Raw genomic sequence first — 26,870 nt, 5'->3', positions numbered from 1 at the left:
TTCACATATATACAAATATATATTTCATTTATTTACATATGTTTGTACATAATAAAATCTTATATTGCAAAAATCTTATACTGAAATCTTTCCAATGATGTTTTCTTATTGTGCACCATAGTAAAAGACCATTAAGACTTTTGACAATACATGTTGAAGATGGACGGACTGATCATTGTAAAGTTTCTCTAATTTGAAATGATAAAATCACATTTTTTCTTAAATTCTTACTTAGGGGTGGTGTATTTCAGCCTAAGTTATTGATACTTTTGAGTTACACACTTGATACTTTTTAAGAAGAGGTTAATGAAACATTTTTATGGATATCAGGAATATAAAAAATTATATTAGTCATCACATCTGAATATCTTTGATGTCTGTAAAATATCCAGACCACATAGGTGATATTTCCTTTCTAACTTGAGACATATACTACTGGAGAATAAGAACATAATACTGTATCTTAGTCATTGCATTTCTTTTCTTACAATTTAACTAATTGAAGGCATAGCCTAACAAAGCAAACATATTCTAATAAAGCTGTTCTAGTATAATTTAACAATTAGGAGCCAATAGACATACCTTGGAAGTGGTTTGAGAAACTTTTATTCAGTATCTTTCTCCAATCCTTCCACTATATAGCCTCATTTACAATGGTGGGAGGGGGCTAGTTACTCTCTTTATTCCAGTAAGATGACAAGTTATGCCATGGTCTTTTGCCATTATGTGGTTTGCCAATTTATGCTGTTAACAGCTAACATTCATTGAGAGCTTACTATGTGCCAAGCATTTTACATGTATTAACTAATTTAATCCTCCTAACAGTGGAAATTTGTGCTTATCATCCCCATTTACAGATCGGAAAACTGAGAGGTTAAGTAACTTGCCCAATGTCACACAGTAGAAAGTGACAGCTCTGACTTGAAACTAGAACATTTTTCTTATTTTCTGTGCTATATACTGCCTTTCAGTATTCCCCCCCCAAATTAATTTATTTAGGTTTCTCATGTGTAAAGGCATGGAATCTTTCTTATAAAGAAAAATATACATGATTATTTTTATACCTCTACTCATGATAGAAGAGAAGGTATTGAGCTTTTGCATTGAAAATGAGGATATTGATGACAAATTCCTTATTATTTCACAAATGAAACTAGGGTTCTGTTTTTAAAGAACTAAGAATTTAAAGAAGAAAGGATAGTCATGACTATGTGTTGCTTTGAAAAATCCTATTAATTTATAACTGAGTTTCTATATTTTATGTGCCATTTTGATGCCATCTTAAACTTTTTAAAGTGTACTCAAGATTGCTTATCTTGTTTATTGTAATTGTTCAAGTTATAAATTGCCTGAATGATACCTGGACTAATATGATAAAGTACTTACGGTGTTTCTTATCTCACAGGTCTCTGACTCATACCCATTTACAATTAGTTGGTTAATACATACACTCAAATAAATAAATAATTAAATCTGAGGCCTTTGTGACACTGAGCAAAGTTCTGGTGTCACTGAATAAAGCAAGGATTATCCTAAGGAGAGAGCTGTAGGTAGGACAGCCAGGGTTTTAGTTTATGCTTAAAAGTTCCCAGGACAATTTCACTTCTGAGTATACATGCCAAACTGAATTGAAAACAGGGTCTTGAACAGATATCTGTACACCATGTTCATAGCAGGATACTCACAATAGCTAAAACATGGACATAACCCAGCAGTCCCCTCAACAAATGAGTGGATAAGCAAAATGTACTTACATATAATGGAAGATTATGCAGCCTTAAAAAAGGAGGGATTTCTGATACATGAATAGATGAACCCTGACTACATTAAGCTAGCCACAAAAAGACAAAATAACTGTATGATTCCACTTATATTGAGTAACCAGAATACTCAGGTTCATGGAGACAGAAAGTAGGGGGAGGGGAGAATCAAAGTTGTTCTCCTGCTGGGGGAGGGGAGAATCGAAGTTGTTGTTTCATGGATGTTATGGGCTGAATTGTGTTCCTTCAAAATCCGTATGTGGAATTCTTGCCCTCTAGAACCTCAGGATGTGGTTGTTTTGGAGATAGAGCCTTCAAAGAGGTGATTAAGTTAAGCGAGGCCATGAGGGTGAGCACTCAGCCAGTCTGACTGGTGTCCTTGTAAGAAGAGGAAACTTGGACCCGCAGACACCAGGAAGGCCTGAGCAAAGCCCATGTGAGGACACAGCAAGGGAGACTACCTGCAAGCCAAGGAGAGAGGCTTCAGAAGAACTCAGACTCACCACAACCTTGATCTTGGATTTCAAGCCTCCCAAACTGTGAGAAAATAAATTTCTGTTGTTTAAACCACCCAGTTTGTGCCATTTTTGTTATGACAGCCCTAGCAAACTAATATTATGGGTATACAGTTTCAGTTTTGCATGAGAAGGATTCTGGAAATTGGCTGCACAACAATGTGAAGCCACTTAAAACTACTGAAATGTACACTTAAAATTGATTAAGATGGGGAGTTTCCATTGTGGCTCAGCGGAAATGAATCTGACTAGTCTCCATGAGGATGTGGATTCGAACCCTGGCCTCCATCAGTGAGTCAGGGATCCAGCGTTGCTGTGAGCTGTGATGTAGGTCACAGACTCGGCTCAGATCCCATGTGACTGTGGTGTAGGCTGGCAGCTACAGCTCCAGTTCGACCCCTAGCCTGGGAGTTTCCATATGCCATGGATGTGGCCCTAAAAAAAGCAAAAAAAAAAAAAGGTTAAGATGGCTGGAGTTCCCTGGTGGAAGGGATCCGGAGTTGTCACAGTTGTGGCTCAGGTTCAATACCTGGCCCCAGAAACTTCCGCATGCCACAGACTCAGCCCCCCAAAATGATTATATTGGCAATTTTGTGTTATGTGTATTTTATTACAATTAAAAAAGGGTAATAAACGGTGATAAACAGTGCAATACCTAATAGAATGGCAGAATTACCATACAATCCAATGCTCACATTGCGTGGTATTTACCTAAATGAAGTGGAAACTTAGGTTCACACAAAAACCTGCACACAGATGTTTATATTTATAGCAGCCTTTTTCATAATTGTCAAAACTTGGAAGCAACTAAGATGTCCTTCTATAGGTGAACGAATAAACAATGATACATCCAGACAATTGAATACTATTTAGCACTGAAAAAATGAGTTATTACCATGAAAAGATATGGAGGAAGATTATATGCATGTTACAAAGTGAGAGAAGCCAATATGAAAGGGCTATACTATGTAATTCCTACTAGATAACGTTCTGGAAAAGATAAGACTATGAAGACAGTAAAAGATCAGTGGTTGCTAGGTGTTAGGAGAGAGAGGAACAGGTGGAACACAGGATTTCTAGGGCAGCAAAACTATGCTGTATGATACCATAATGGTGGATATTTGTCATTATTCATATCTTAAAACCCATAGAATGTACAGCACCAATGTGACTTTGGGTGATTAATATGCGCCACTGTATGTTCATCAGCTGTAATGAATGCACCACCCTGGTGAGGGGTGTTGATAGAGGCCGAGGCTCTGCGTGTCGGAGTAGGGGACCTACAGGAAATCTCTGTATTTTTTGCTGTGGAACTTAAACTCCTCTAAAAATTAACATCTATAAAAAATGAGTATATAGGAGTTACTATTGTGGCACAGCAGATTAAGGATATGGCATTGTCTCTGCAGCAATGTGGGTTCACTCCCTAGCCAAGCACAGTGGGTTAAGGATCTGGTGTTGCCACAGCTGCTGCTTGGGTTCCATCCCTGTCCTGGGAACTTCCATATGCTGCAGGTGTAGCCAAGAAAAAAAAAGGCATATATATAGCTTCTGTGGATATATCTATTCTGGGGTCTAATTATTAAACATCTACAGGGTGCTTGACTAAATCTAAAAAGAAAATTCTCAGGAGACTAAAGCTCTACAGCACTAATAAAGGGATTACTAATAGCTAAGTACTAAGTAACTGGCAGTATGCCAGATGCTTTACTTGTATTAGTGCATTTAATCCTTGTAACAAAACAATAAAGAAGATAATTGCATCTCTGTCTTGCCGATTAGGAAATTGAGGCTTAATGAGGTTAATTGGTTACAGTCAACATCCACAGTAAAGGAGGTAAAACCCAGATAGTCTGATTTCAGAACTGATGCCATGCAAAGCAAAGCGTACTTACCTCCAAAGTTTAGGTATAATGTGAAGAGCAACTCTTCCTGAGAACAATACAACAAAGCCAAAGAAGCTGGCCTTCTCATTTTCCAGTTCTGATAGCGTCAATGGGCATAGAGCTAAGACAGTAGGAATGAGTTCTTGGTCTTGATTCTTCCACATACCAGCAGTGTGTCTTGGGCATGCCCCATGTCTTTGTATTTATCGTTAAATCAAGTTTATCATTAAAGTGGAAAGAGGAAGAAGGGATGAGCCACCCTAACTGGGGGCACTGAGAAGTGTGAACTGAAAAGTGCTAGGCAGATTTTATTTTTGTGCTAAGCTATATAGTCCCTCCACCTCCACACTTTAAGAAAGGTGGTGGCCTGAAAGGGATTATACCAATATTTCTCAATGTGTAGACTAAAGGTCAAAGGCATCAGCATATCCTGGATCTTAAAAAAAATAGATTCTAATGTTAGACCTGGGAAATCAGGTTCCATAGGGCTAGGGAAGGAGCCTAGGAATCTGCATCTTAAATAGATACTCCAGGAGTTCCCGTTGTGGCACAGCGGAAACCAACCTGGCTAGTATCCTTTTGGATGCAGGTTTGATCCCTGGCCACACCTGGTGTGTTAAGGATCCAGTCTGGCAGTGAGCTGTGGTGTAGATCACAGACATAGCTCAGATCCTGAGTTGCTGTGTCTGTGGTATAGACTGTCAGCTGCAGATCTGATTTCACCCCTAGCCTGGGAACGTCCATATGCCATAGGTGCAGCCCTAAAAAGCAAAGCAAAAAAAAAAAAAAAGACTCCAAGTGATTTTTAAAATTTATTTTTATTTTTATTTTCTTTATTTTTTGGCCTCTCTGCAGTATATGGGGTTCCCAGGCCCGTGATCAAACCTTCGTCCCAGCGCTCCTGAGAGGCCACCAATCCCATTGTGCCACAGCGGGAACTCCTCCAGGTGATTTAAATACCTACTGATATTTGAAAACCATGGAGTGAATGCTACTGCCTCTTCTTTTTCAATCTTATTATTTGAAAATCAAAAGGAACTATTCTGGAGTTAATGTAGAACAGAGTTTACCCTTTAGGGCCAACTTTTAAGGCTGATGAGAACTATCATAGGGAAAATGTTTGAAGGTTAGAAATTGAAGAAATTCCTCTTTTATATGCTCTGGAATTGTCTGTGCTACTGTCTGCATTATAACATATTATGGCTTTTAAGTCTTAAATCACTAAGTAAAGGAGCTAATTTCTAGTGGAAAAGAGTCTTTCTTATAAAATAACTTTGAGAGTTATTTCTATAATGTAATAAATTAAAATTCACTTTTACCATAAAAGTCCATTTTATTCTACCTGTAGAATGGGGGACCAAGAAGATTAAATGACTTTTCAATTTTAGATTTAATTTTTTTTTTTTTTTGGCTGCACCTGCAGCATGTGGAAGTGCCTAGGCCAGGGATTGGCCACCCAAGCTGCTGCAGTGACAAAGCCAGATCTTAACCTGCTCCTCCACAAGAGAACTTTGAGATTTAATTTTTAAAAGAAGTAAAATCAGCACAACTGTAGCTGAATCTTCATCATTTGTATTCCAGGGGACTGAGCAGTGAATACAGTAATGCTCAAAATGGTGCAAGGGCATCATTACTGGTGAAAAGATTCTTTACTTGGATGGAGAGTATGTGTGGGCAGGACCGTAGACATTTTAGGAAGATTCTCAGCAAGGTTAAGAATAAGGAGTTTCTAGTTGAGCCCCTCAGTTAACTGAGAGATTTCATTATCCTCATACTTTAAACTTCTGCTGTTTTTTTACATCATTTTCTTTTTATAAATATGTTATTAAAACTTTAAAGGTAACTTAACAGACCAGAACTACACTTTGAGTTGCTATCTCACTTAGAGGGAAAAATAATAACATGGAAAGCTTAACAGGGATCAAAAGGCAAAAAGCCTGAAAGCATAATACACACACATCATCAAATGAGTAATATTTGAAACCTGTTAGTTTCTCCAGTATGCAAAGGTATCCAATTCCTTTTTTCTTTTTTTCTTTTTAATAAAGTTTTTTAGATGGAAAAGAGTCAGGCGTCTGTTGTCCACAAGAAAAGCACCAACAAAGGAAAAGACTCAAAAATTTTAAATTAAGGTATACCAGGCAAAGGGAAGGAGATGTTACCAGTCCTGGTCCAGCCAGTCCATCATAAGCTTTCAGCAAATAGAATGGTTGCAAATAGGTTTGAATTAGGTGAAAAGGCAGCAAGTGCCAGAGCCAAGAGGCTGGAGAACGAAATGGTGCGTTTGAGAAGCTATAAAACAGATGAGTGTTGGGTTAGGAGAATATGGTTGTATTGCAGGAAGATGACAGGCCTGAACCGTGGTAAAGGCAGTGGAAATATAAAGAAGTGGAGGAGTTCCCATTGTGGTGCGGTGGAAATGAATCTGACTAGCATCTACAAGGATGCTGTTTCAATCCCTGGCCCCACTCAGTGGGTCGGAGATCCGGCATTGCCTTGGGCTGTATTGTAGGTGGAAGATGTGGCCTGGATCCTGTGTTGCTGTGGCTATGGTATAGGCAGGCAGGTGTAGCTCTGTTTTGACCCCTAGCCTGGAAACTTCCATATGCTGTGGGTGCGGCCTTAAAAAAAAAAAGTGGAAAAAAAATGAAGTGGAGAGATCAGATGAGGCTACACAGCAGAAGTGACAACTTGGATGCTGAGTCTAAAGGAGAAGGAATCATGGAAGACTGTCAGGTCAGGGCGTGGTCAACTGAAGGGATGGTGATGATTTTCACTCAGAAGTTATAAAAAGAGGAAATGAATTTGGAGGATAGGTAAGTTCAGTTCTGGGCATATCTGAGACGTCTATAAACATCCTTGAGTTGATTTTTGGGAGTTATGAATCTGGAGCCCAAGAAAAAACCAGCGGTACCAATTTGATGTGGAAATGATTGGTTTGTGAGGTATGTAAGGGAGAAGGTTTAGCGTGGAAAGAGTTATAAGCGTGAAACTCAGACAACAGTTCAGGAGCAACAGAGAGGAGACTGAGAAGGAACAGCCTAGACTTAGGAGGAAAAACCTGCAGATGTGGTAACAACAAGGCCAAAGAACAGTGTTTTGAGGAAGGAGGGAACCAGAGTCAGAGCCCTAAAGCATACAAGACTTCGTAGTGTCTGTTGGGAGTTGGCAACAGAGGTCCAGGGAACATTTTTAGTGTTTGGATATTTTGAATTATTTCTACTTCTGGGAATCTATACTAAAGAATTACTAGCTCAGAGGATAAGAAAAATTTAAAGGTTTATATGGATGTCACCAGATCGTGCCAAAGAGGAGGGGGAGGGAGTGGGATGGACTGGGAGTTTGGGGTTAGTAGATGCAAACTTTTGCCTTTGGAGTGGATAGGCAATGAGATCCTGCTGTATAGCACAGGCAACTACATCTAGTCACTTGTGATGGAGCATGATGGATGATAATATTAGAAAAAGAATATATATATATATATACACACACACACACACATACATACGTGTGTATGACTGGGTCACTTTGCTGTGCAGCAGAAATTGACATAACATTGTAAATCAACTATAATAGAAAAAATAAAAATCTTAAGTAAAAAAAAAAGATGCTGCTGACTTATATTCCGCTAGCAGCATGTAATCATGACCAGCCACTTCACCACTTCAGAAGTAGCATAGCACAGTGGTTAAAAGTGTGCACCTTTGGGAATTGCCGTTGTGGCTCAGTGGTTAACGAATCCGACTAGGGACCATGAGGTTGCGGGTTCTATCCCTGGCCTTGCTCAGTGGGTTAAGGATTCGATGTTGCCGTGACCTGTGGTGTGGGTTGCAGATGCAGCTTGGATCCCGCATTGCTGTGGCTCTGGCGTAGGCCGGTGGCTACAGCTCCGATTAGACCCCTAGCCTGGGAACCTCCATATGCTTCGGGAGGGGCTCAAGAAAAGGCAAAAAGACCAAAAAAAAAAAAAAAAATGTGTACCCTTCGAGTTCTAGTTGTGGCTCAGCGGGTTATAAACCAGACAAGTATCCATGAAGATGCGGGTTCAATCCCTGGCCTCACTCATTGGGTTAGGGATCCCGTATTGCCCTGAACTATAGTGTAGGTCACCAGTGTCGCTCAGATCTGGCATTGCTCTGGCTGTGGTATAGGTTGGCAGCTGTGGCTCTGATTCAACCCTGTAGCCTGGGAACTTCCATATGTGGCAGATGTGGCCCTAAAGAAAAAAAAAGTGTACACCTTGAATTTCTATTTTGAATTTACCAGGTGCCCTGGCTTTGGACAAGTTACTGAGCCTCACCTTCCTCTTTTGCAGAAACAGTGACAATAGTAGTATATACCTCCCATGGCTGTTACTATAGGAATTACTAAAATGAGTTTTTACTTTTAAAATTCTTAAATAGTGCCCAGCACATAGTAAGTGCAGTTTCCAAGGGTTTATTAGATAAATGATGAGATCAATATTGGGTGTTCTGATATTTCCTTCTTTTATAAATCTGAAAGGTGATGAATATTTTTTAGTTAACTTTAGAAAGGTAAAATTTACAACCATTAAATGCTTTCATTTTAAGTGTATAGTTCAGTGAGTTTTGACAACCTGTAACCACCACCACCAGGTGTGGAGCTTTTCCATCACCCCAAACAGTTCTCTTTTGCCTTCTCCCAGCCAAAGCCCAGCCTCCTCATCCCCCAAAGCAGCCTTTGCTCTGTTTTATTTTCCATGAATTAAAATGATCTTTTCTAGAGCTTCATGGTTTTTGTTTGTTTAGTTTGGATTTTGGTCATGCCCATGGCATGTGGATGTTCCCTGGGCCAGGGGTCAAACACACACTGCAAGCAGCGTCTGAACTGATGCAGTGACAATGAGGATCCTCAACCTGCTGAGCAACCAGGAAACTCCTCTACAGTTCATGTTAGTGCATTCATACAGTATGTGCTCTGGGTTTAGCTTCTTTCACTCAGCATGATGTTTTGGAGATTCACACCTGTTGTTCCCTGTACCAAATAATTTATTCCTTTCTTCCCTGAGTAGCATTTTGTTTTGTGGATATACTGCACTTTGTTTATTCATTCATCTGTGCTCCCAATTTTGGGCTATGATGAATATTCAGGTACAAGTCTTTCATTGTTCAATTTGCATTTCTTCATTAGTCCTTCATTAACTCATTAAAAGTTTGAAAACTTTTTCAAGAATGTTAATTTTTTTTACTGTGACATTTATCTTTTGTCCATGTTTTAATTTGTGGTCTTTATGCTTTCTTTTATATGATTTTAATTATGGATACAGTCAAATATTTTTATTATGAAAAGATTTTATTATTTTATTATGAAAAGATTATGAATATATTTTCATTTTTATTTCTTCTATAGGTTTGACATTTCGAAATTCCAATGTTTGACATTTTGATTTATGTATGTGCATAAGTATGTGTGTGTGTGTGTGTATGTGGTATGTTTAAACAGAGATGCCCCAGTTATTTGGGGGAATTTAGTCAGCTTTCAGGATAGGTTGCTGGTCATAGTTATGAGGGAAGCTAACATGAAAGACGAGTTTAGCTCAGTCATTCTTCACATTCACCATCATCCTTTTGATATTTTTAGATTTATTTTAAAATCTATGTTTAACTAATATATTATTCTTGAATATGACAAGTCCAGGTGTTCTGAAACCATTGTTTATCCTTTACATAATGCAATTTTTGTCCATAGCTGAGTTTTCTGATTAGCTAAGGGTTTATGTCTATTTATAACATCTTTTTTTTAGCTTCAATCCTTTTTATTTTCATTAAAAAATTTATTTAAGTATAGTTGGAAGTCAAATAATATTTTTATTATTTATTTATTTTTTTGCTTTCTCAGGGCTGCACCTGTGCTATATGGAAGTTCCGAGGCCTTAGCCTCAGATTGGAGCTTAGCCTTAGCCTTGGCTTCAGTTGAATTGGAGCTGCAGCTGCCCATGCCACAGCCACAGCAGGCTGTGCAGGATCCGAGCTGCGTCTGCAACCTACACAATAGCTGGTGGCAATGCTAGATCCTTAACCCACTGAGCAAGGCCAGGGATCAAACCCAAATCCTTATGGACACTAATTGGGTTCTTAACCCACTGAGCCACAAGGGGAACTCCAACATTATTTTTTATAAAAGAATATTTAACCATTTTGGCTTGAAAAATTTCCAAAATGTGCAATTCCCATTGTGGCTTAGTGGAAAGGAATCTGACTAGTATCCATGAGGACACAGGTTTGATCCCTGGCCTTGCTCAGTGGGTCAAGGATCTGGCATTGCTGTGAGCTGTGGTGTATAAGTCGCAGACAAGGCTCGGATCTCACGTTGCTGTGGCTGTGGTGTAGGCCAGTGGCTGCAGCTCCACTTCCACCCCTAGCCTGGGAACCTTCATATGCTGCGGGTGCAGCCCTAAAAAGACCAAAAAAAAAAAAAAAAAAAAAGAAGAAAGAAAGAAAAAAAGAAAAGTTCCCAAAATGCATTGCATAGGTCTTTGTCTTAAGCTGAAAATACCATGCTTGATTTTACTCTTTTAGTAGCTCAAGTTAGTCATAATGAATGTTATTTTTTGTATTCTTTGGAGTTGATAACCTCGAAGCTATTCTAAGTAGGTTGGATTACTGCCAGGTCCAATGGCCTCAGCATTGTCTGCTTTTTTTTTCCTTTCATAATTTCTGCCATATCCCTGAATTGCTGCTGAGCTACCTTGCAGTGTCTAAGATGGTACTTTCAGTTCTCTTGTGGACACTGAAATTAAATAGCCCCATGATTAGGAATTATATAAAAGAGAGAGTAAATAGGATCCAAATGACAGGGTGAACTCTTTGAGTAGTAAAATCTATCTTTTTATATCTATTTGTGCTCTTCAGAATCCCTTTTCCCAACTTCATTGTGCTTAACTGTGTTCTGAAATATTAAAGTTAGGGAGTTATGCCAGATAAGCAGGGGTGCTCTGGTATGTTCCATGATAGACCTTTCAAAAAGCAATATTTTGCTTTCTCTTTATTTTTATTAAAATTTAGTTGACTTACAGTGTTGTGTTAACTTCTGCTGTATAGCAAAGTGACTCAGTCATATATATAATATATACATAATGTATAATACATATAGTGTATATACACATTGTTTTTTTTAATATATATATTATTTCTCATCATGGTCTATCCCAGGAGATTGGATATAGTTCCCTGTGCAATTCAGTAGGACCCTATTGTTTATGCATTCTAAATACAATAATTTGTACATAACCCCAAACTCCTAGTCCATCCCTCTCCTTCCTCCTTCCTCCTTGGAAGTCTGTTCAAAGAACAATATTTTCTTATGGCTTTAGATAAGAAACTGATCAATAATAGTGATAATGGCTAACACAAATATAATACTTATGATGTGCCAGGCACTCTCCTAAGTGTTTCAGGTATACTTAATTTTCACAACATTCATATTTTATCAGTTATCTTTTTTTGTCTTTTTGCCATTTCTTGGGCCGCTCCCATGGCATATGAGATTCCCAGGCTAGGGGTCTAATTGGAGCTGTAGCTGCTGGCCTATGCCAGGGCCACAGCCACATGGGATCTGAGCCGCATCTGCAGCCTATACCACAGCTCACGGCAATGCCGGATCCTTAACCCACTGAGCAAGGCCAGGGATTGAACCTGAAACCTCATGGTTCCTAGTGGCATTCGTTAACCACTGAGCCACGATGGGAACTCTTCTTATCAGTTATCTTAACAAACTAGCCCATGTTCCTGACTTCTGTGTCATACCCCCTTAAGGATGATAGAAAATGTGCAAGTACTAATCTCAGTGGTAGAACAGCAGATGCCAGCTCAATTTTGCTCCTGCAATATTTATGAGAACTAAAAATCATGTAGTTGAGAACTTAGACAATTTCTAGAGCTTACATTCAATAGTTTCAAGGGTTTCAGCAGGCTTTTCCTACTTACTTTATCAAATATCTTCTTTTTTCTTCAGAGAAATCTTTGGTGACTTGGGTAAGACAGTACAAATGAAGGTTTAAAAGCTTACACAGAGTATTTAAAAAATTTTAGGAGTTTCCTGGTGGCATAGCAGTTAAGGATCCAGCATCACTGCAACAGCTTGGGTACTGCTGTGTTACTATTTGGATCCCTGGCCCTGGAATTTCCACATGCTGTGAGTGGGGCCAAAAAAAGTTTTTTTAAAATAGAAATAAGTTCCCTTTGTGGCTCAGCAGAAATGAATTTGGCTAGAATCCATAAGGAGGATACATGTTTGATCCCTGGCCTCACTCAGTGGGTTAAGGATCTAATGTTGCCGTGAGCTGTGGTGTAGATTGCAGATGTGGCTCAGATCTGGCGTGGCTGTGGTGTAGGCCAGGGGCCACAGCTCTGATTCGACCCCTGGCCTGGGAACCTCCATATGCCGTGGGTGTGAACCTAAAAAGACCAAAAAAAGAAAAGAAACAAGTTTAAAGTGTATCCATTTAGAAATAATCAAGTATAATAGCAGTTAGTTTAAGATAGTAGAAACACTGCAGATTTTTTAAGGAGAGATCGTTTGATAAGTTACTGATTGGGAATTAAAACACCTGCATGCTTTGTGCTGCTTCTGCAGGGAGCCCTTTGTATCCTTAAAGTCAGTGTTTATTTTTTGGTATTTAATTTCCGCATTGATTTAACATCACTTATGGACTCAGCAGAAAGCATCCTCCTCCAGGAACTCTTTCCTTTTTACCCCCACCTTCAGTAATCTCCTTTTTCAGTCTCTTATAATGCTTTGTCTGTATTTTATGGGACTATTTCATTTTTTCAACCTCATTCTGCAAGGTGTTAGCCTTGATCCCGAAGTCTTAGACGTTGCTGATAATCATTTTTGAATAAATAAATGGAAATGAAGATTTTTCTGCTTTTTTGGACCATTTTATATACTTCAGATGAAACCATCTACAGACCAGTGGCACTTGAACTGCTGTTCAGTGTAATTGTATAGCATGGGAACTTCAGTCCATCATGTGTATTTAAAGCCTTTTGAAATTAAAGAAACCCATTTGAAAATGTTTGCCACAAATTTATTTCATGAATATATAATCAATGCCAAATTTCATCTTATTATTCAGTAGTTTTCTGAGTGTGTTTCCTACAAAACAGGGAGAATGATACTTGCTTTACAAAACAGTTGTGAGCATTAAATTAGATAACATCTGTGAAAGATCCTATTACACAATTATCCCATTACTGGCTTATAAATGGTTCTTAACTGGATTGAAATCAAACATTCTACATATTAATTATCTTTAGCAGCATTTGAAATTAGCTAGTAATTTTATCATGAGATAAATCAACGTAATGCACCATGGAGCAGAGCTGAAAATGAGTTCATCCAGTTTTTCAAAAATTCTCATTAAAATTTTTAATAGGCAATTTTGGTGCATCCCTTGAGGTTTTTCCACCTTATTTCCAGGATCCCCTCACTTGTGCATGTATATGGATGTTTTGTAGTGTTTCTGTTACACTGTTTTGGTTTTTGGAACTGGCCCTCCTCGCTGTAATGTTAGTCTTTGAAGCACAGTTGCTAAGACATTGAGTACGCATGTGTTGACAGTTGTGGTCCTGGAAGAGAGAAAAGTACCTGCTTTGCAGATGGAGAACCTGAAAGAAAGGATGTTTCCATAGTTACTGTGTTTATGTCAGCCCTTTTGAATGCAGCATTGCATCTGAAGACAATCCTTGAGCCAGTGAGCTGCAATGAATCCCAACTGCAATAAAACTAACCCCATAATTTCTGTCCCTCCCAGAGTTAACACCGGAATTTAGTAGAGTCATTTGCTAAACTGAAGGGGTGGGGCTTGAAAAGTCTTTAAGCCCCTTTTAGCACTTACGTGCAATCACTCTCAGCTCTCCTGGTTTTATTCCTTTTGTCCATCTCTAAAAAGTATCACAAGCGTTAATTTTGTTCCACCTATAGATATCACTTTGTTCCCCACTGGTGACATATTTTTAGAAAAGGATTTAATATTTGTGGGGGATCTCTATGTCTTTCAGAGGGTTGTGTTTATTTTTCCTGAAAAAAAAAAATGAGCATCTAATAGATGCTTCCCTTATAGGTGTACAGGTCAGTTCTTCTAAGAGTAGACATAAACATTTAAAGTAAATTTGATGCACACACATGTGAATTTATTCAGCAGCTACAGTGCTGCCATGGGATGAAGATGCACCCATTTTGTCCTCTGCCTGCCCCTTGTCAACACCCAGTCTGTTCTGCAGGGCTGCAGTCTGTTCTGCAGGGCTGTGATGCTGATGGGTCTCCCTTTAAATCCATGACCACTAACTTCAACAGCACCCTAGTGGGGTCCAGCAATCCTTCTACATAACTTTCTGGCTCTCCTGGATGAGTATTTCATACTTTTCTCTCAACCATTAACCGTCCTCTCCCCACTTCAACCCCCCCCCACTCCCACTTCCCCTGAGGGAAAAAAACAACCAGAAGCAAATGCCTAATAAAAAGCAACCAGAAGGAAATGTCTAACTTATCTACAATTGTCTCCCTTATCTACAATTGTCCCTACCCCTACACTTGGGGACTTTGCTAAACTTCAATTATTAACATGCCCTCTATTTATCTAAGGCAGATCCTCAGCTTGTCTGTCTCACACTACTCCCTTGCCTTCCTCAGCTTGTCTGTCTCACACTACTACTCCCTTGCCTTCCTACAACTATTTCTTTAGTTGTCCCTTCCCTCTCCTGCATCATAAATTATCCCTTTTTCCCCTGTACTGGGTCATTCCTTTCACCATACTCACATGTTGAAATAGCACCATCTTTTAAGGAAAAGAGCAATGAAGGAAAAAAAAAAATTCCCTTACAGCTACTGCCCTGTTTCTCTCTTCTTCTTTGCAGCAGAACTCTTCCAAAGAACTGTCCACTCCAGTTTTCCTTCTATTGTCTTGGAATCTCTCCATGAAGGCTTTCCACTCCACCTTTCTGTTAGAATAGCACTGTCCCAGGTCACCCGTGATCTTTCCAAAGAGAAATCCACAGATCAGCGCTTCCTGCCAGCAGTACTCAAAGTGGTCCCTCTTACATGCTTCCCATGCCTTCCAACACCCCCACTCTTCCTACTTCTCTTACTTTAGGAATGGGTTTCTCTTAATTTCCTAGACCTTAAACACTGGCATTCTCCAGGGTTGGCCCTTAGATAACTTCTCTTTCCATGCTTGCCTCCTAAGTGAATCTAGTGGGTTCCCTCCTGTGTCCAAAAATGTCTGATTTACTGATGGTTACCAAATTTATGCCTCTAGCTTTGACCTCTCCCCTATTCTACACTCTCCCATGTCCAATGATCTTCTTGATTTCTCCCCTTAGATGTCAACATGTCCAAAGCTGAATTCCTGATTTCTGGTGTCCCAATCTTTTCCTCCTGCTCTTCCTCAGCTCCAGTTGTTCATGTCAAAAACTGAGGAGTCATTCCTGATTCCTTGCTCAGGAGATGCTGCTTGCCCTACCGTCAAAATAGATTGATTCCGAATCTCACCATTCCTCACAATCTCCACTCAAGCCAAGGCCATCCCTTGAATGCCATTACCTTCTCACTGGCTTTCTTTCTTCTACCCAGAGCAGCCTGAGAGAAACTTAAAATATGAAGCCAGGAGTTCCCATCATGGCATAGAGGAAATGAATCTGACTAGCATCCATGAGGATGCAGGTTCGATCCCTGGCCTTTCTTGGTGGGTTAAGGATTCGGTGTTGCCTTGAGTTCTGGTGTAGGTTGCAGATGCATCTCAGATCTGACATTGCTGTGGCTGTGGTGTAGGCTGGCAGCTACAGCTCTGATTCGACCCCTAGCCTGGGAATCTCCATGTGCCATGGGTACGGCCCTAAAAAGACAAAAAAAAAAAAAAAAAGTGGAGCCAAATTACCATGTGTCCAAAGCCTTCCTTCCAGTGGTTTCCTGTTTTAATGGGGGTAAAAGTTCAAGTCTTTACAATGGCCTGCAAGACCCCAGCGATCTGGCCTCTTGCTATCTCTTCTAGGTTATCATCCTTGTCTCCCTGTCTTTGTGTCCCCCCCCCCCACACACACTGCTTCCTCCTTTTCATTACATTCCTCTCAATCACTATTCTGGCCATGCTGGCCTGCCCACCTTTCCTTGAAGGAACTTCGGAACCTCTGCACTTATTACTTCCTCCAGATGTTCATAGGGGCCTCTTCATTCAGCTCGAATTTCGCCTCCTCTCTGAAAATCCTGTTATCAGGGAGCTCTTCTCCGAAAATTTGTTAAATACAGCATCTCCTACATACATTCCTCTTAACACAATTATTTGTACATTATTAACTCCTCTCCGCACTCTGAGGGCAGAGACTTTGTTGTTACCACTGTATCCTTAAGACCCAGAAAGAGCCTGGCACACTGTGGGTGCTGCATGAATCAATGAAGGTGGTGGTGATGGTGATGATTCATTTTATGATTTTATTAAGTATGAAGGTTTTGGATTATTTAATTAAACTTTTAAAGAATTCACATTCAACTTTTTAAAACACTACGTAAAATGTGGTTGGTCCCTGTACACACACACAGTCTTACCCATGATCGCTTGTTTTGACTTGTATTTGATCATGGGACTGTTACTTACCAACATTTAAATATAAATCATGCAGCAGACATTGTGCTAAGATTATCCAGTTTAATCTCCACAATTCAGCATATGCTATTATCCCATTTTACAAAAGAAGCAAAATGAGGCTTAATGAGTTTGAGGCCAGCTAAAGACAGGAAGTGACAGGGTTGGGATAGAATCGCTGTGTGCCTAGCTTCAGAACCTAACTTCGGAATTATGATGTGGCTGCTACAATAAAAGCCTCCTGGAGATCCTGGTGATATGCTTCGTTCATGTCGGTCATTTATATGTTTATATACTAAAGTACAAAGATATTTAAGAAATAATGTTTAGGAGTTCCCGTCGTGGTGCAGTGGTTAACGAATCCGACTAGGAACCTTGAGGTTGCGGGTTCGGTCCCTGCCCTTGCTCAGTGGGTTAACGATCCGGCGTTGCTGTGAGCTGTGGTGTAGGTTGCAGACTCGGCTCGGATTCCGCGTTGCTGTGGCTCTGGTGTAGGCCAGTGGCTACAGCTCCGATTCAACCCCTAGCCTGGGAACCTCCATATGCCGCGGGAGCGGCCCAAGAAATAGCAACAGCAACAACAACAACAACAAAAAGACAAAAGACACACACAAAAAAAGAAATAATGTTTAGGTCTGGAAATCAAGGGTTAAATTTTGTAATTGTTAAACAGTAGTAAATTATAAATGAGATACTTTTTACTAATTTTGAGCTAAAGGTGAGATCTCATGGCTCTTTGCCCAGTGGCCTTGAGTAGCTCTGTGGTCTGGTTCAAACAAACATATTTTAATACCCTAACTGGTGAGCTGTTGCTATGGTTGTGAAGGCTTTTGTGGGTGAGTCCATAGCTACGGATAACACAGAACTGGTTTGAAGTGCTAGGGGCTACTTCTCAAGAGGAAAGTGAGACAGGAATTAACAATTTAGGATTTTTACAGTTAACTTTGCAGTAGATGATTGCTCTTCAGAAAGACAGCCTCATGCTCAAGAACAGAAACTGATGATGAGGGAACAAAGAGGGAACTGCTAAGTACAAGGAGAGGATATCAATGAAACCATGCCTAGTTCTTTTTAACTTCCTGGTTTTCTAGAAGAAATGGAGCCCAAGTCTAGATACAGTTGAGGATCCAAGCAGTTTTCCTCTCTCCTTCTTCCTTCTCTCTGCCACTTCCTACTTATGCTCCTGGTCCAGTATTTGGGACATGAAACCCATCCTGAAGACCTGAGTGATTGGGCAATAGTAACCTGGTATTTGGGGTAATACAACAAATAGATTAATAGAACCAGCTTTTCACTTACAAATTCCAGAGGCCTATGAAGGGAGCAGCTGCTGTTGGTTGCACTTGCTCCCCATGGAAGGAAACAATATGCTGTCCTGGGTTTTTATAGGAGGGATTTATTTGCAGAATCAAGTAGTGATGCCCTGGGGTAGCTGGTAGCCAATTATATGAAGCTAAGTCCTGTTCATTAATGCAGATAATAATGTGCTGAATATTGTTTGTAAGGACATAAATGTGTTTTTTTATTACCACCATGAGTCTTAAAATGTGACTCCACATTCAAGATACTCCACTCTGTTGTCTAATCCACTCTGAAGAAAAGAGCTGGAAGGGAACCTCTTTGAGGTTCTGTTTGCTGTATGGGGAACAAATGTCAGAATTGTGAGTGAGGACTTGTTATAACCATATCGCATTCCTGAGTTCATTCATGGCATGATGGCATGAAATATTTTCATTGACCTTATCTAATGTGAGTGAAACTACCAAGCTTTTGTATTTGCTGGTACCTCAAAAATTCAATTTCTTGTTGATTTTATGATCTGTATTGGGATGGCATGCTTCATTTCTCTGTTTTCATTGTGAGTTCACAAGTGCAAATTGTGTATTTTAAGGTGTTACAATGTGTATATAACTCAGAATTTTCCCTTAAGTATCTTGACTTCATTGTTTAAAAATTGCTGAGCTATAACTTTTCAAAGATTCAAAATAATTAAGGCTGTCTTTAGACAAGATTGTGAACAGAGAAATAAGATAGGAAGTGACATGGGCAGGCAATTACAGCTCCTCTTCAGGATTAGCCCATAAGGAGACATGAAGTATTCTTATGTGTCCTTTTATTATTGCGGGCTTTGTGTCATGACCTCTTCATTTTTATCCCCCCCATTCTAACATCTGCTGGCTTTTAAATGGAATAATTTTTTTGACATTTTCAGTGTTTGAGGGTTGCTTTGCACATACTCAACTATTGTTCCCAAGCAACTGACTGGTTAAATTTAGGATTGGGCTCTCATGCTGTGACCTTAATAACCAAAGCCTTTTTGGCTTTAAAATATGAATTGTAGTTTATTTCACTGTTCTTTGTCCTTTTTTTTTTTTTTTTTTTTCTTTTAAATAGGCTGCAGATACTTTGGCTGTGAGGCAAAAAAGAAGAATTTATGATATCACCAATGTCTTGGAAGGAATTGACCTAATTGAAAAAAAGTCAAAAAACAGTATACAGTGGAAGTAAGTTACAAATCAGTACTCTATGTTAAAACCTTTATTGTCTTTTAAATGCTCTGTAAAATCTGACCTTTCTACCACTTATGTCTCTTAAGTACTCCATTTCAGCCTTTTACTCCAGTCACATCAGGCCCTTCCTGTGGCCCTGGACACAACACCTCTCTGGGCTTGTGTGTGTCACTCCTGGGCTGGGATGTCCCCTTGCTCACTCTGCTGTTTATACTCTTACAATTCAAATCTGATTTTCTCCCTGAATCTGCTCATGTGGTCCACACTGCATAATGCTTTGTGTTATTAATCCCTCTATGCCTAAGTGTTTATCTGCCTACCTAATATAAACTGCTTGAAAACAATAGGAACTATGTCTTACACATAGGAATATGTACTTTATAAGTAATGGTAAGTTGAAATGCATGTCATTATTTGTCAGTTGTTGTATGTTTAAATGTGACAAACAAATACTTTCTGTTCCACAAATTTGTTCCCTTTGGCCTTAGTTTTTGGTTTTTTTTTTTTTTTTTTTTTTTTTCGTTTATCTTAGCCAAATATTCCACCAAAATAGTAAAAGATTGTAACCTGTTTCATCTGTATCTAAGTCTACAAGGTGAGACTTCCAGGTGTGACAACTTGGCTTTGATGTCCTTTTGGTACCTCACTCACCACCCTGAACTTGCAGATGACAAAAAGGACATATTGAGAATTTTTGTGATTTAACTGTTCTTGCCAATAAACTGCCTAAGCAAATATGTTCAGAGGGTATGGTATTTAAATTTTGTAAGGATTTTAATGCTTGATTATTAGAAGAGTGTAAAGACTTTTGTCTTGAGTATATTACTAATTCAGTGAGTTTTATTTCTACAAAAATTAAGTGATGCTAACCTGGGTCCACTGCTGGGGATATTAAATCTCATGTGTTTTTAAGAGGTGTAGGTGCTGGTTGTAACACTAAAGAAGTCATAGATAGATTAAGATATCTTAAAGCTGAAATTGAAGATCTAGAACTGAAGGAAAGAGAACTTGATCAGCAGAAGTTGTGGCTACAGCAAAGCATCAAAAATGTGATGGACGACTCCATTAATAATAGATATCCTTTTAAATAATCTATCAATATAGCTATAGAATATGTACTTAGATAATCTTTCAGTCTGAAGATCAGTTACTTTAGTATTTTTAGAGTTTAGTTTTGCAAGTGACTACATTTTAAGATTATCAAAATCTTCTAATCATTTATACTAATATTTAAAATATATTAGGTAGTACATCTATCCCTGTGTTGCATTGAGGAAAAATAAATTCATCTATGTTCAGTCTAGCCTTTGATAGGATGTAATATGCTAGTAAATTGTGCTTAGGGGGTCTGCCAATTTGGAAGTCATTTTTAAGTGCATAGATATACTTAAATTAGTGTTCTGTAGTGGTGAAAAATTCAGTAACTCTCAAAGTTTTGAAAAATTAATTTTGGTTTGAAAGTGAAAATTATGGGCCTACAACCAGTCTTAGATATTTCCTGCCTGATATTAACCCAAGGACTGACTGACTGGAGGTTGGGGTTCCAAGACTGGTGTAGCTATCATATTATATTGAGGGGAAAAAACTTTAGTGATATACTTCATGTATTTCTTTCTTTCTTTCTTCCTTTCCTTTCCTTTCCTTCCTTCCTTCCTTTCTTTCTTTTTTTCTTTCTTTTTTTTTTTTTTTTTACAGTTGTATAAAACTTCCAGTGGCATATGGAATTTCTTGGGCCAAGGGTCGAATTGGAGCTACAGCTGTGGCCTACACCATAGCCACAGCAATACTGGATCCGAGCCACATCTATGACCTATGCTGTAGCTCGTGGCAATGCCAGATCCTTAATCCACTGAGCAAGGCCTGGAATTGTCCTGACAGAGATAACATTGTGTTCTTAACCTACTAACCTGCAATGGGAACTCCTCCATGTGTTTCTTATAGCCATTATGTCTTAGATATCTTAGACTCTTGATTTGTGAACTTACCTGTACTCATACAGAATTTTTTTTTAAGGGCCACACTCCCAGCCTATGGAAGCTCCCAGGCTGGGGTTGAATCAGAGCTGTAGCTGCCAGCCTCACCACAGCCATAGCAACATGGGATCTGAGCCACGTCTGCAACCTATACCACAGCTCATGGCAACCCAGGATCCCTGACCCAATGAGCGAGGCCAGGAATTGAACCTGCATTGTTGTGGATACTAGTCAGATTTGTTTCTGCTGTGCCACAGTGAAAACTCCTAAAACATTTTAACTACATTTATCTTGTACCATTCATGAACTTTTGACCAATGTATACAGTAAATTTTTCATGTTGTCTTGCCTTTGGTGAACAAGTCCATGATCTCATTTGTTATTTCCTTTCTATGGATCAGAACTCCTTAACAGTTTGATAATAATTGGGGTTTTCAGCTGTACCCTGTGGAGCCCTAAGATTCAAAAAGCATTGAACTAGTTGATCTTGCACTTTGCTGTACTGCTTCCCAAGATTCTGGCCACTCCCAATTCTCCAAACCATGACCTCAGAAGATTCTTGATGTGCAAACTCATATAGTTGCTCTTCACTCCTGCTGAGAGCATCCTTCCCCCCATCAATATCCTTCCCCCAGGAGCCCCTGTGTCTATGAGGAATGTGTTTTCCATCTCTCTCCCAAGGGTTCTCAGATGATACAGAAATCAGAAGTGGCTTCTTCTCAGAGCAAAGGATAGACACTTCTTTTCTGGACCTTTATTTGATTGTCTTTGCCTTTTCAGACTGAAGACTTGTTTTTTTTTAATTTGCCCATGTGTGAAAATCCCTACATGCATTTGGTTATTTTGGCCTTCACATGTATTATCTTAATTTAAATGTCTAGACTTTGATATAAATGTTGTTCCTTAACTCTATGACAGCACATTTTCCTATGTAACTCATGAAGACATCTGTAATTGCTTTAATGGTAAGTACTGTTAGCAAATTTTTTCTTACATTTTTCTTCTGATCAACCTATTTAGTGTAACATGATTCAAAATTCCCCTCATCTTAAATAATTATTTTCAGGACTTGTGGACATTTTGTCTTACTCTACAGTGCCTCGTGTTGATAGGTTGCTTTCACTTCTGTTCTCATTATAGTAACTTCTTTTTCCACCTTTCACTTCTTTGCCTGCATTAAGTGCAGACTGTGTGTGGGAGAGGCAGCTAAGTCAGAGGGGGATTAAGCAACAGTCTCAAAGTCATAGGAAGCACAGAATCAATGACCAAACTTGAATTAGAACATGGTTCTCATTGCACTACTTATGAAACTATATAGAGCAAGTATACTGGTCACAAATGGAACCCAAAGAAAACATGAGGACGTTTTGGTGTATCCATTTTCTAACTAGGAAAATTATTCCTCACCCTTTTCCATCCCTAGCCTCCATGTTTTCCCTTTAACATGACAGTATAATGTATTAATAACTAAAATAGGGGTGAGGTTGGGACTGCATTCTCATAATATATGTAACATAAGTAAAATGAAATTTTTCATACACTTATATTTAATTGTGCATGGCATATTAAAAGGACAGTATTCTGTACCATCACATCAAAAAAAAAAAAAAAAAAAAAAAAAAAAGGGCCACTGCCAAACACCTTGCCAAGTGGATTCTGATTTTCATCGATTATTACATTAGTAATATATATGGCCTTATTGTTCTATTTACCACCATATATCCCAAGCTTTCAAAGAAAATTTGGGGAAGTGTTCTTAATCTTCAACTCAGGAGAGACTGCTGTAAAATTTGGCTTCAAAAGTAAGTTCACTTAAGCTCAGGATTTTACTGTACCACACCTAATCTCTAGTATCTCCAGTCAGTTAGGTAGTATAAATGCTTCAAGCAAACAGTGTTATTTAACTGATGGGAAAAAGTTTTAAGAATCTCAGAAATGACATGAGACTGGGTAAAAGCAAAATTAACTTGAGCTAAATTTGTTAATAAGAATAATAGAGCTAACACTGAGTATTTATCCTGTTCTAAGATCTACTAATACATAAACTTCCTCGTTTAACCCTCAAAACAAACCTATGCAGTGAGTTATATGCCACCGTTTTACAGAATTAAGAACCATTACTTAAGGTTACCTGGCCTGGGATTCAAATACAAGCATTCTGGCTACAGAGTCCATACTTTTGGCCACTGTATTCTGGGATCAACAGTATTTTCTAAAATGTAAAAATCTTTATTTCTTAATTTTTTTGACCAGGTGATACACTTTTGGCCATTCAAGCACCTTCTGGTACACAGCTGGAGGTACCTATTCCAGAAATGGTAAGTATGTAGAATAATTTTTGTTAAAATGAATCGACTGTTTCAAGAGGGAGAAATATATTTTCTTTAGCTGAACATGAAGTAATTGCATGTAAACACTTTGAAGTTACTGTTTTCATGTTGTCTGTTTGATAGTACTGATATCTGAATTTGAATGTGTTCAGTACTTTGGTTAAAAAAAATTATGGGAGTTCCCATCGTGGCACAGTGGTTAACGCATCCGACTAGGAACCATGAGGTTGTGGGTTCAATCCCTGGCCGTGCTCAGCGGGTTAAGGATCTGGCGTTGCTGTGAGCTGTGGTGTAGGTTGCTGACGAGGCTCAGATCCCGAGTTGCTGTGGCTGGGGTGTAGGCTGACGTCTATAGCTCCAATTAGACCCCTAGCCGGGGAACTTCCATATGCCCCGGGAGCGGCCCTAGAAATAGCAAAAAGACAAAAAAAAAAAAAAGAGCTTTTAAAAAAAAAAATTATGAAAGTGACTGAGTCATTTAATATTTTATTTTTTAATAAATTTAACTTATTTTGGCTAGAAGATATCAAGGAAAGAGTAATAATATAGTTAATAGCCTTAAAAAATCAGTTTTAAGTATTTTTAACCAGTGTAATATTCCTGATTGAGGAAAAAACTCAAAACTGACAAGCCTCTGACCAGAATCACCAAGAAGAAAAAGTTCATTACTCAATAATGAAAAGCTGAACACCTTCCTGCTAAAATCTGGAATAAGACAAGGATGCCCATTCTCACTTCTATTCATCATAGTATTGGAATTCCTTACCACAGCAATCAGACAAGAAAAAGAAAAGGTATCCACATTGGAATGGAGGAGGTAAAGCTGTCATTATATGTAATAACATGATATTATATATAGAAAATCCTAAAGAATCCACACAAATACTACTAGAACCGATAAATAATTTGGCAAGGTAGCAGGATTACAAGATTAACACACAGAAATCAGTGGCATTTCTTTACACTAACAAAGAAATATCAGAAGGAATCACACCAGTTTTAAAATCACACTAACAAAACAAACAAATAAATAAATAAATAAACCACTTAGGAATAAAACTGATCAAGGAGGTAAAAGAATTATATGCTGACAACTATCAAACATTAGTAAAGGAAATCAAATATGATTCAAAGAAATAGAAAGATATCCCATGTGCTTGGATAGGAAGAATTAACATTGTTAAAATGGCCATACTATCCAAAGCATTCCACAGATTTAATGTGATCCCTATCAAATCACCCATGACATTTCTCACAGAACTTGAACAAATAATCCTAAAATTTATATGGAATGATAAAGGACCCAGAATTGCCAAAGCAATCCTGACAAAAAAGAACAAAACAGGAGGCATAATCCTCCCAGATTTCAGACAATACTACAAAGCTTACAGTAATCAAACACAACAACAACAACAAACCAAAACAAATGAAACAAAACAAAACAAAAATCCAAACCATGTGGTCTGGGCATAAAAACAGACATATGGATTGATAGAATAGAATAGAGAGCTCAGAAATAAACCCAGACACTTAAGCTTCCACAAAGGAGGTAAAAATATACAATGGGAAAAAGACAGTCTTTTCAGCAAGTGGTGCTGGGAAAGTTGAACAGTTGCATGTAAATCAACAAAATTAGAACAAAGCCTCACACTATGCACAAAAATAAACTCAAAATGGCTTAAGACTTAAATGTAAGATATGACATCATAAAAATCCTAGAAGAGTACAAAGGCAAAACATTCTCTGACATGCCAGTGCCTACTTAGGTCAGTCTCCTAAGGCAATAGAAATAAAAAGAAAAATAAACAAATAGAACATAAACAAATTTACAAGCTTTTTTACAGCAAAGGAAACCATAAAAAAAAAAAAAAAAGACAAGCTATAGACCAGGAGAAAATAATTGCAAACAATGTGACAAAAGAAGGGCTTAATTTCCAAAATATACAAACAGCTCATACAACTCAACAACAACAAAGCCTAACAAAAACAGGCAGAAGACCTAAATAGACATTTCTCCAAAGAAGATATACAAATGGCAGATAGGCACATGAAAAGAGAAATGCAAATCAAAACTACAATAAAATTCCACCTCATACTGGTCAGAATGGTCATCATTAAAAAGTCTACAAATAACAAATTGCTGGAAACGACCAACACTATTGGTGGGAATGTAAATTGATACAGCCACTATGTAAAACAGTATTGAGGTTCCTCAAACTAAAAATAGAGTTACCATTTGACCCAGCAATCCCACTTCTGGGCATATATCTCCACAAATTTATAATTCAAAAAGATACATGCATCTCTATATTCACAGCAGCACTATTCACAATAGTGAAGACATGGAAACAACCCAAATGTCCATCAACAGATGAATGGATAAAGAAGATGTGGTATATATACCTATACAATGGAATACTACTCAGCCATAAACAAGAATGAAATAATGCCATTTGCAGCAACATGGATGCAACCAGAGATTCTCATACTAAGTGAAGTCAGAAAGATCAAGACAAATACCATGTGAAATCACTTGTATCTGGAATCTAATATACAACAAAATTCCTAGGCCAGGGGTGTTATCAGAGCTACAGCTGCTACACCACAGCCACAGCAACATCAGATCTGAGCCACATCTGCAACCTACACCACAGCTCATGGCAATGCTGGATCCTTAACCCACTAAGCAAGGCCAGGGATCGAACCCACAACCTCAAGGTCTCTAGTCAGATTCATTTCCGTTGAGCCACAACAGGAACTCTGATTTTAGTTTTTGGATTCAAATTTCTACAAAGACACTGATTTGAAAACTATAGCAATCGAAAAAGAGGCAGAAAAATATCACTGTTATCACCTTTCTCTCTCCTCCTGGCTATTCTAAGTTCATATTTAGGCATTTATCTTACTAGACTGAAGACTTGGAATAATAATTATCCTTTTGAAAGGCAGGGGCTTTATATTTCTGTCTGAAAAAATCAGTTGTCTTTGAGCTTGGCTGAATGGAAAAGAAGTTTTGATTTGTGAAATAACTGCCACTTAAGACCACACACTGAGCTGACCACACCCGGGGCGGCTGGATGACAGAGGATTGAATTCCTTACATCTGAATGCTTGGAGCACTGCTGAGCATTGATATGTATAATTACAGCAAAAATAGATGGTGTCCAGAATTCTATAACTGGGAGTTTTTGATGACCAGTATTTGAGAAATACTTACTTTTAAGGGCAAGTGGTTTATAACCCTCAATAGCCCATTCTACTCTCGGCCTCTACGTTTTGGCTTAAATTTTATTTTGTT

At 38.5% G+C, this 26,870-nt stretch overlaps 1 protein-coding gene across 2 annotated transcripts in view; it reads left to right on the top strand.

The window, feature by feature from the left end:
• The window catches only part of E2F5 (E2F transcription factor 5), a 34,219-nt gene that overhangs the window by 2,731 nt on the left and 4,618 nt on the right, over positions 1-26,870 (top strand). For both annotated transcript variants that reach the window (XM_005662996.3, XM_001924905.5), the window contains exons 2-5: positions 19,154-19,263; positions 20,183-20,344; positions 22,164-22,207; positions 23,496-23,560. In XM_005662996.3, the coding sequence (XP_005663053.1) occupies positions 19,154-19,263; positions 20,183-20,344; positions 22,164-22,207; positions 23,496-23,560 (381 nt within the window). The remainder of the gene's footprint in view (positions 1-19,153; positions 19,264-20,182; positions 20,345-22,163; positions 22,208-23,495; positions 23,561-26,870) is intronic.

The sequence above is a fragment of the Sus scrofa genome, chromosome 4 (assembly GCF_000003025.6).
Source record: "Sus scrofa isolate TJ Tabasco breed Duroc chromosome 4, Sscrofa11.1, whole genome shotgun sequence".
NCBI lineage: Eukaryota > Metazoa > Chordata > Mammalia > Artiodactyla > Suidae > Sus > Sus scrofa.
This window is presented reverse-complemented; position numbering and strand designations above follow the sequence as displayed.